The sequence below is a fragment of the Megalobrama amblycephala genome, unplaced genomic scaffold (genome assembly GCF_018812025.1).
Source record: "Megalobrama amblycephala isolate DHTTF-2021 unplaced genomic scaffold, ASM1881202v1 scaffold594, whole genome shotgun sequence".
Classification (NCBI taxonomy): Eukaryota; Metazoa; Chordata; class Actinopteri; order Cypriniformes; family Xenocyprididae; genus Megalobrama; species Megalobrama amblycephala.
This window is the reverse complement of record NW_025953501.1, coordinates 18141-29760: the sequence shown is the minus strand read 5'-3', so window position 1 is coordinate 29760 and position 11620 is coordinate 18141. Positions and strand designations below refer to the sequence as shown.

Genomic DNA, 11620 nt, shown 5'->3' with positions numbered 1-11620 from the left:
TTTCAAAACAGTGTGTATTTTATTAGGTATTCTGATGTAATGTCCTGCCCCATAGACGTCCATTATATGTACAGTACTTAGTATTTGTTTTTTCAAAATATATTGGAAAAAGTTTACATTTTCTGTGGTAATCAACAGCATGCCACAGATACTATGCATAGAGTTGAATTTTCATTTAAAGCTGAATTATATATATGTGAAGTATGTAACAGCGAATCAAGACTCATTGTGTTTAATGCAATAAGAAATGTGATGAACACAACTTTCATGCCGCCCGGTCTCATGTTTTCATACTGTTTTCATTCTCTTTTCCGTAGGCGACTACTCAGGCGGACATGGAAGCCCGTTTAGACTGCGGCCTGGTCAAAGGTCACGCGTACGCTGTAACTGATGTACGTAAGGTACGTCTGGGCACAGGCCTGCTGTCATTCTTCAAATCAGAGAAGCTCTCCATGATCCGTATGAGGAACCCTTGGGGCCAGAAAGAGTGGAATGGTGCTTGGAGCGACAGGTATGTGAACATCTGCAAGCTGTTAGTGTTACTGTCGAGTGTGTGGTTTATCGTTAAAGCAAACGGTACACATTTTAAACATGTCTCCAGCATCCAGCATTAATTTGCACAGCTACAGGAGACTAAATTAATTACCGTGTTTTCTGCATTTGAACTGTCAACGTTGTTTGTGCAATGGGAACTAGGCCTTATTTTAAGCTTGAAGTTTCCCTGGCCTTCCCTGATGTAAATAGTTTGATTTAAGGCTAGAGACACCAGAAGCACTTCAAATGATCATGTAAACAAATTTCCCAATTGGTAGACAGCATTTGCCTAATACTAACATTTCCTAAACAATTAGGAAGAGAAATGATTTAGATCAAAACATGCTTCATAAATAAAATATGAATAAAGTATAAACATTATTGTACATAATGCATGAGGCAACCATGTAAAAAAGAAAAAGGAAGCTATGGAAAAACAGGAAATGTGCTGACACAGAGACGCTTTTGTTTCAATCCAAAGATTGTGAGCGTTTTAAATGCTATGTGTATTTGTGTGCTCATGCTGCCTCCTACTGGAGGACAAACTGAACATCAGGTGTCGTATTTCAGCATTGTAAAGGTGCATTAAATCAGTCTTTGTTCATGCTAATACAGCAGTTGTCTTTGAGTTTATACTGACCGTGTTGACACTGCAAGGTTTTGGGATTTAAATGTGAGAGTGAATGCCCTAAATCAGGGGTCTTCAACCAAAAACCATTGGTGCTGGGACCTAATAACATGCATTTAAAGGGTAAGTTCACACAAAAATGAAATTTCTGTCATTAATTACTCACCCTCATGTCGTTCCAAACCCGTAAGACCTTCGTTCATCTTCGGAACATAAATCTGATGTAGAACCAGGGAGCGCTGGACATAAACAGCGTAGCAGAAAGACGGGGAGAGAAGATGTTGTTGAATAAAGTCGTTATTTTTTTGTTTTTGCGCACAAAAAGTATTCTTGTCGCTTCATGACATTAAGGTTGAACCACTGCAGTCACATTGACTATTTTAGCAATGTTTTTACTGCTTTTCTGGACCTTGAATGACGGTAATTACGTTGCTTTCTATGGGAGATAAAAAACCTCTCAGATTTCATCAAAAATATCTTCATGAATGGAAGTCTTGTGAGTTTAGAACGATATGAGGGTGAGTAATTAATGACAGAAATTTCATTTTTGGGTGAACTAACCCTTTAATGCCATTTTAATGTATTTACATTTTTATCATGCTTACATTGCCAATCCATTAAAAATTATATTTTAATGTAGTACAGAGTTATTTGAGTTTACATTTAGAATACATACTAAATACATTTTCATGTGGGAGGGACAGTCATACATTTTTACATTCATTCATACTTTTTAGTGGCCAGTTTGTACTAATTCATTCCCTCATTTTGATTTAACTAAAACAAAGGAATGAATTATTACAATGTGGCTACAATTTACTAGAACAAGGGAACAAATTAATAAAATTAGGAAATTAATTCTTAATTCCTTGCCACAATTTTTTTTTTTTTTTTCACCAAATTAATTTGGGATCAAACAATAACTGGTGGTAAAATGAAAGTTTCAAAAATGGAAGTTTCAAAAAAGCAAACATTATTAGTTACCAGAGCCATTGGTGAAATGTGCCATTAGCAGGAATATTTGTCAGATGGTTTATTATTATTCTTTTTTTTACAGTGGAAATTGAATTGTCGCACTATTATGTTGTTTCTGAATCCATCTCTGTGTGTCTCTAGCTCAGAGGAGTGGAAGAAAGTCAGTAAGAGTGAGCGAGAGCGGTTGGGTGTGACCGTGGAGGATGATGGCGAGTTCTGGTGAGATTCATATCTGGACTGGTTTTGCTGTGTTTCACCAACTTCAACTCTTATCTGTGACATGGTGTCATTTACCACAGAAAATAATTTAGCATCTTTCAGCTTGTCAGTAAAGCATTAAAAAGGATTTAAAAGCAGAAACGTGAAGCTTGTATTTTGTTAAAGCATTTACACTAATTCTTCAGTGCAAAAATTATCCTCCTTTTCTGGCATCTTTGCACGTATCATATGAAAGTTACTGGGTTTACATGGTCATGACAGGAGCACTGAAAAAATGTAGTGAAATCATTAGTAAATTTCACAAATATTTACAAAGAAATGGTAACACGTTAAATTAAATGTGAAATTTTGATGTAGAAAAACTGAAATAATATTTTCTTTTAAAATTTACTCAATTTACAACTTTCAAAAATATATTCTGAAATATATATCTTTTTACACATAAGTTAATTGTATTACATTAGTTATATTTGAACATGCATAATGTTTTGTGAATAAACTTTTCAAAACAATGTGTATTTACAGTACAGTCCAAAAGTTTGGAACCACTAAGATTTTTAATGTTTTTAAAAGAAGCTTCGTCTGCTCACCAAGACTACATTTATATTCAATTAAAAATACAGTAAAAACAGTAATATTGTGAAATATTATTACAATTTAAAATAACTGTTTTCTATTTGAATATATTTCACAAAGCAATTTATTCCTGTGATGGCAAAGCTGAATTTTCAGCATCATTACTCCAGTCTTCAGTGTCACATGATCCTTCAGAAATCATTCTAATATGCTGATCTGCTGCTCAAGAAACATTTAATGTGTACAATTGTACAAAATATTTGTGTACAATATTTTTTTTCAGGATTATTTGATGAATAGAAAGTTCAAAAGAACAGTGTTTATCTGAAATCTAATCTTTTGTAACATTATAAATGTCTTTACTGCCACTTTTGATCAATTTAATGCATTCTTGCTGAATAAAAGTATTCATTTCTTTAATTTCTTTTCAAAAAAATAAAAATAAAAATTCTTACTGACCCCAAACTTTTGAACGGTAGTGTATAATGCTACAGAAGCTTTGTATTTCAGATAAATGCTGTTCTTTTGAACTTTCTATTCATCAAGGAATCCTGAAAAAAAAAAAAAGTACACAACTGTTTTCAACATTGAAAATAATCATAAATGTTTATTGAGCAGCAAATCAGCATATTAGAATGATTTCTGAAGGATCATGTGACACTGAAGACTGGAGTAATGATGCTGAAAATTCAGCTTTGCATCACAGGAATAAATTACTTTGTCAAAAATATTTAAATAGTACACAGTTATTTTAAATTGTAATAATATTTCACAATATTACTGTTTTTTACTGTATTTTTAATTAAATAAATGTAGCCTTGGTGAGCAGACGAAACTTCTTTTAAAAACATTAAAAATCTTAGTGGTTCCAAACTTTTGGACTGTACTGTATGTAAAGTATGCAGCCTTTTACTTTAGAATCAACTCGTTTACTCAAATTGAAACTCCTCAAAACCTTTCTTTTCATGACCTTTCTTTATCGTCCTGCTGTCTTTCCTCTCTCAGGATGGATTTTGATGACTTCTCTAAGTATTTCACAGACCTGATTCTGTGCCGCTTGATTAATACGTCGTACTTGAGCATTCACAAGACCTGGGATGAGGAAGTGATGCGAGGCTCCTGGTGTCGCCACGACGACCCTTTAAGGAACCGATCTGGAGGCTGCATTAACCACAAAGCCACGTTCCTCCAGAACCCACAGGTGCGACACTCATTCACACTTGCGTGTGTTGTTGTGTAGATGTGTCGTGTGCTGAAGAGCGTGTCATTGTGGTTTTCAGTACGTGTTTGACGTGACAAAGCCAGAGGATGAAGTTTTGATCTGCCTACAGCAGCAGGACAAGAGAGCTCAATCCAAAGAAGGCAAAGGAGAGAACATGGCCATCGGATTTGATATCCAAAAGGTATGTCAAGTCAAGTCACCTTTATTTGTATAGCGCTTTATACAATACAGAATGTTTCAAAGCAGCTTCATAACAGTCATACAGGAAAATACACTGAACAAAATTATAAATGCAACACTTTTGTTCTTGCCCCCATTTTTTTGAGCTGAGGCACACCTGTGCAATAATCATGCAGTCAAATCAGCATCTTGATATGCCACACCTGTGAGGTGGATGGATTATCTCGGCAAAGGGAAGTGCTCGCTAACACCGATTTAGACAGATTTGTGAACAATATTTGAGAGAAATAGGCCTTTGTGTACATAGAAAAAGTCTTAGATCTTTGAGTTCAGCTGGGGGCAAAAACAAAAGTGTTGCGTTTATAATTTTGTTTAGTGTAGCAGAATCAATGACAAATTCAAACTCTGCCATAAAGCAACTCTAAAAAGACAATATTCAGGTTGAGTCAGTGCAATGTATATGATTTTTAGTCATACTCATTCTAATATAAAGGCGGTATATCTATTGAAAGAGTTAGTTCTTTTAAATATGTAGGTATATGGCTTGGCGAAAGATTAGCTTTTAACGTACACATTGATAACTTGTTAAAGAAGCTTAGGCCTAAATGTTTGCCCTATGTTTAAAAAATGTTTCCTTTATGGGGTTAGAAAGAAAATAGATCTAATTGATAATGGTGATCTTTTATATATGCATCTCTTTTTAGGAAATTAGACTCCATTTATCATTCAGCATTACGCATCACTGTATTTTATACAAATTCGTAGCTTCGTCATCTCTACATCATAAAAGAACATTTCATATGTATATATTTATCGAAAGAAACTTATCTTTTAACCTTTATACAAGTAGTTATTGCACTAGATCCATATCTTAGATTTGTCTGAATGTCCCAAGGGTGTACTCGGAATTTGATAAATTTGCTATTCATGCTCCTTGGGTTTGGAATGAATTGCAAAATGTACTCAGGCTTGATGTACTTCCACCTTTGAATACTTTTAAATGTCTTTTGCAAACTGTTGTGAAGGAGACTTGCTATTGTTTTTCTTGATTTGACTTTATTTATTGACCTTATATGTGTATTTGTCATACTGTTATCTTGTGCAACTTTATGCTGCCGTCTTGACCAGGACTCTCTGGAAAAAAGAGATTTTTCTATGTACACAAAAGGCCTATTTATCTCAAATATTGTTCACAAATCTGTCTAAATCGGTGTTAGCGAGCACTTCTCCTTTGCCGAGATAATCCATCCACCTCACAGGTGTGGCATATCAAGATGCTGATTTGACTGCATGATTATTGCACAGGTGTGCCTCAGCTCATGAAAAATGGGGGCAAAAACAAAAGTGTTGCGTTTATAATTTTGTTCAGTGTATTTTCCAGTATGACTGTTATCAAGCTGCTCAGTGGGGTTATCCTGGTTAAATAAAGGATAAATAAATAAATAAATGTTAAATCTATTTAGTTCAATATTCAACTATAAGCAGCTCTTCAGAAGACAATAATGTCATTATTCGACTCTAGTCTGTTCAATAGCTATGTTGCCATCCACCTGTTTTATGCAAATTTTGGGATATCATATAAAAAACACTGGATAGAAACGGCAAGATGCGCATACATTTTAAAAATGTGGGGAAAAAAAACCTCAATTGAGGCGGATCATTTTTTTTTGCATAAACTATGATGGAAATGCAGAATAAATCCCTCGATGCGCAACATAAACTCATAGGATTTTGCCTCAACAGAGGATGCGATTGGATAACTGGACTAACCACTGGACCAATTGCATCGCTCAGCATCTCAAATGTTAGTTTGGTCTTTCTGAAATGCCTGAGCCAAAGTCTGGCATCAGAAAGATTTGGTATAATGACATCCCAGAACCATCTCACATTATTGCATTCACAAACACCAGGCATCTGAATGCAAGATAACAAGACAGCGTTTCGTCAGCACGCTCTGAGGTGCAAATATTTAATGATATACAAAAATTAAGACAACAGTGGCTTTCCCAACTGCAAAAACTTCCTTTTTTTTTATTACAGATATTTTGTGCCAATTTCCCAGGATGTGAATATTTGGTTCTCTTGAACATATGTGTTGGAAACTTTGCTTTATTCACAAATCTGCAATATTATAATTTTGCAATTACATTAAATTGGCAGCTTTGGGTGGAGAAACAAAGTTCACAGTTCAATAACAGTGTTGATGTTGCAAAATTAGTGTCATTATTTAGCTCAATTCAGTTTTCAAGTTTTGTTCTCATCCAATAGTGTCAGTGCAGTCAAAGTGATAATATTACTGAATTTGAAGTCTTTTAAACCCCAATTAAGCTAGCAGAAATGTGACAGTGGCAAGGAACCCAAACTCCATCAGGTGACAGCAGTGGGAAAAAGACATTAGGAGACTGTACACATGCACACACAGGAATATTGATTGATGTGTTCTCTGATAGGTCGAGCTCAACCGGATATACCGCATGCATGCCATTCAAAAAACGGTGGGCAGCTCAGTCTACATTAACTCCCGCAGCGTCTTTCTGCGCAAAGACCTGAAGGAGGGACGCTATGTCATCATTCCCACGACCTTTGACCCCCGCCTGCAGGGAGACTTCCTGTTGCGTATCTTCACGGATGTACCTTCAAACTGCAAGTAATGCATAATATATTATACATTCTTTTCTTTTTGCATTATGGATAATGAATGTATCGATGAAGATTGTGTGGTTTTAAGGGAGCTGACAATAGACGAGCCGCCCCAGACGTGTTGGACGGGGTGTTGTGGGTATCCAAAGCTGGTCACACAGGTGTACGTCCACAGAGCAAACGGACTCAAGGCTCAGGACTCGGATGGATGTAAGTAATGTCATGTTCTTTCTGTTTTTGTACACAATACCGCTTATAGAAATGCTCTGGATAACAGTGCCTTCCACATATTTCATAACTACCAATTAAACAATAAAATATTTTTCTTTAACTTAAATGCATGTCACTGTACACTAGCACTCAAATGCTTGGGGTCTGTAAGATTTTTAATGTTTTTTTTTTTTTTAAATGATCTTATTGTTAGCAAATCTGCATTTAGTTGGTCAGTAATATTGAAAATTGAAATGAAATATTATTACATATAAATGAAATGAAATATTATTACATATACAACTGTTTTCTATGTGATTTAAATTTAAAATGTAATTTATTTCTGTGATCAAAGCTGAATTTTCAGCATTATTATTCCAGTCTTCAGTGTCACATGTCACATTGAATAAAACATTTCATATTATTATCAGTGTTGAAAACAGTTGTGCTGCTTCATATTTTTATGGAAACTGCTAAGTTTTGTTCAGGATTCTTTAATGAATAGAAAGTGCAAAAGAACATTTTTTTTTTTTTTCCTTCAAAAACATTTGAGTGGTAGTGTACATGCTTTAATCTGTCAAATTTATATTATTATAAATAATTTTATTGTATATGTGTTTTACATTTTTTAAAATATGATTTTTTAACTATACCATTTTACAACTTGAACTAATCTTGAGATACCATAAAAGATCAAATTATCTGATATTTTAAGAAACTTTGACACATAGTCATATGACACTGTGCTCTGTGATGTCATTTCCTATATCAGGATTTGCATGTCACATGACAACACAATGCCAAACTACTTTTACTATATTTATTTGAAGAATTTTAGCTTTTTAATAAGACAGTTACCAACATGCTTGTAATTGAAAATAAGTGCATTCAGATCTTGTATTTTTGGAAAAATGTACTCAAAAGTAGTTTGATGTTTTTGAATGGCTGATTTTCCTGTTGTTTCAGCATCTGACCCGTACGTCATCATCAGCTGTGAGGGAGAGAAGGTTCGTTCATCGGTGCACAAAGACACACAGAGCCCAGACTTTGATGTGAAGGCTGTTTTCTACAGGAAGAAGCCAAAAGAGCCTATCCGCATTCAGGTAATAGTCTTTTAGGAATCATTTGTAGATGTTTCCATCCAAAGTTGTGAATTTAACTTTGGAAAATTGGAAAATAGCATAAAACATTTACAATCCCACCGATTGACCAAGAGAACAAAATCAACACTTCCTGGGAAACTGGCTCAAAATATGTAATAAAAATGGAAGTTGGCGCAATTGGGAAAGCCACTGTGGCTCTTTTTTCCTGCATCATAAATACGCATTAGAAGCTGTCATGTTATCCATGTTTCACAATCGTATGAAACAGTTCTGGAAGGGAATTAAAGGATTAGTCCACTTTCAAATGAAAATTTCCTGATAATACATCCATGATGTCCATGCCCTTCTTTCTTCAGTCGAAAAGAAATTAAGGTTTTTGATGAAAACATTCCAGGATTTTTCTCCTTATAGTGGACTTCAATGGACCCCAAATGGTTGAAGGTCAAAATTACAGTTTCAGTGCAGCTTCAATGCATTCTACACGATCCCAGATGAGAAATAATGGTCTAAGCTAGAGAAACCATCACTCATTTTCTTAAAAAAAAAAAAAAAAAAAAAAAAAATTATATACAGTATATAGTTTTATATAGATTTAACAATAAATGCTCATCTTGAACTAGTTCTCCTTCTTCTTCTGTATTAGAATTCTGGCAGTGTAGACACTGCTAAGTGTATTACTGCCCTCCACAGGTCAAAGTTTGAACTAATTGTTATATACTTGCGCTAGCATATTGTATATGACAATTTAGTTCAAACTTTGACCTGTGGAGGGCAGTAATACACTTAGCAGCGTCTACACTGCTGGAATCCAATTGAGAAGAAGAAGAGGGCTAGTTCAAGATGAGAATTTATGGTTAAAATGTATTTTTAAAAAAAATTGTTTTTAGAAAATGATCGACAGTTTCTCTAGATAAGACCCTTATTTCTCGTCTGGGATTGCGTAGAATGCTTTGAAGCTGCTCTGAAACTCATTTTGACCTTTAACCTTTTGGGCTCCATTGAAGTCCACTATATGGAGAAAAATCCTGGAATGTTTTCATCAAAAACCTTAATTTCTTTTCGACTGAAGAAAGAAAGACTGAGTAAATTATCAGGAAATTTTAATTTGAAAGTGAACTAATCCTTTAAACCAAATCGTTCACATGACACACTTTGGCTCAGGCATTTCAAAATGACCAAGCCAATATCGTGTGATGAGGCAAAGTTCTGTGAGTTTTTGTTGCACATCGATATAATTATTTGATAATTGTGTTTCCATCTTCGTTTATGCACACATCCTCTTATCGGATAAAAAATTATTAGCTTCCATTGAGTGCATATGTTTTTTTATGTGCATTTTTAGAATTTATGTGCATCTTTGTTTTTGTTTTTTATCTATCGTTTGTGATACTCCAAAATTCACATAAAATTAGGTGGATGAAACAGCTATTGTCATGACGAATCAATTCCATCATGTTCCCCTCTGTAATCTGCCAGTTAGCCTCAAGTTTTTGTTTACCTTTCTGTTGTGTCAATCAGATCTACAACAAGAACCTTCTGAAGGACTCTTTCATGGGTCAGGCGACCTTGAACGGTGACCTGTCTGACCTGCAGCAGCTTCACACACTTCACCTGCGGGACAAAGGAAACCGGCAGAACAATGACCTCCCGGGTCTCGTCTCGGTGAGCCTCATTACCAGCGACGTCCTCACCAACATCTGACGTCACTCACGTTCATGCTGTTCCTGTGGTAAATCGTACAGTACTATATGTGGTGTATTACATATATTTACATGTTTTGTTTTTTTTTTCTTTTGGGAATGTTTCTTGGAAGCAAAATGTAGTTGTTTACAAGCACTTTTTACACCTTAAAGCTGTCATTTTCTGGTATTATGTGCTTCCCATTGTCTTGGAAATGTGTATATATATCTGGATATTATAGGATATGCATCTATATCACTATATGAAATAGCATGCTGTATATGCATTTATCTAATACCACTAATAACTATTCAGGTAAGCTAGTTCAGATATGTAGTAATGAATTTCAGCTTTATATCTGTATGTTAATGCGATTTGACCAAACAATCAGTAACGGAAGGTAAAGGACTTTCTGTTTAATCTCTGTTTACACTAAATGTTTAAATATGGAGGACATTTCTTTTTATGTTTTTTTTTTCTCCTTCAAATGTTATACATAATCCTGTGTTGATTTTTATGAAGCTGTGCCAAGTTTGTCAAGATTTTGTGAAAGGAACCATTTCTCCAAATGATGTAGTGTTTTATCCAGTGTTTACCAGGATTTATGTTTAACATGGTCTTCAAAGTGAAGGTATCAGACAAACATATAAACATGAAGACAGACATATAAACAAAAATATCCGTTTAACGAGCAGCCAATATATAATGGTATAAAGCTGTTTTAGAGCCAAACAGAGCTGTTTCTTATGATTTTAAACACATATTCTCCTATAAATATTGTTTACAATGTTATCCACCACTCGAGAGGTTAATCTACACAGCGTAAAGACCAATTATAACCACCAGGTGGCAGTATGACATCGGAAAGGGAGGAGCACGTCACTCTCAGCGTGTGGGTTTTTGCCTTTTGTTTTTCTTCTTTTAATTGTCTTTCAAAAGGTAACATGCAAAACTGATGTACTTATTTTTGTTTAAATATATATTTATTATACATTATATAAATATTTTGATTTTGTCATTTTATACCTCTTCACACACTAATGATAATCATAAACAAACTACTAAAATAAAACTAAATGTCATCATAAAGCCAAATTCTCCTGTTTTTCCCTTTGATACAAAATGCCAAGATACTTTTTACAACTGTGCCATTTTACAATCACTATGAATTATTTTCATTTTTTGTCTTAATTTAATTTGTACCATTTCTTTCCATGCAGTGCCTGTTGTCTCTTTACAGATGAATAGATGTGCCTTATCAGAACGGGTAAAATAGCCAAAGATTAGCCATAATCTGTGATGTTTTTTGTTTTGTTTTGTTTTTTGTATATTTTGATTGTGTTTTTCTCACTATTTCACACAATGAAATAAAGTTTGATTGAATGTTCAGTTATTTGCCTGTAATTTTTGTTCATGCACAAGTTCACATGACCATGTAAAACTTGGTAATTTCGGGATTTTAAAACGGTTTTTCAAGACCTGTTACGCACACACACGTACTTAAAGGGTTAGTTCACCCAAAGATGAAAATTTTGTCATTTATTACTTACCCTCATGCCGTTCCACACCCAATACCTTCGTTAATCTTCAGAACACAAATTAAGATATTTTAGTTGAAATCCGATAGCTCATTAATATTATAAAGCGACGAGA

General features: G+C 34.5%; 1 protein-coding gene across 1 annotated transcript; it reads left to right on the top strand.

Annotated features, from left to right (window-relative positions):
- The first annotated feature begins 296 nt into the window (after positions 1-296).
- On the top strand, positions 297-11356 carry LOC125262083 (calpain-5-like). Its single transcript, XM_048180651.1, has 8 exons — positions 297-511; positions 2279-2356; positions 3938-4133; positions 4213-4335; positions 6785-6981; positions 7063-7184; positions 8151-8287; positions 9806-11356. Exons 1-8 carry the CDS (start codon positions 336-338, stop codon positions 9986-9988), a joined length of 1212 nt encoding a protein of 403 aa, XP_048036608.1. The 5' UTR covers positions 297-335; the 3' UTR covers positions 9989-11356.
- The last annotated feature ends 264 nt before the right edge of the window (positions 11357-11620 follow it).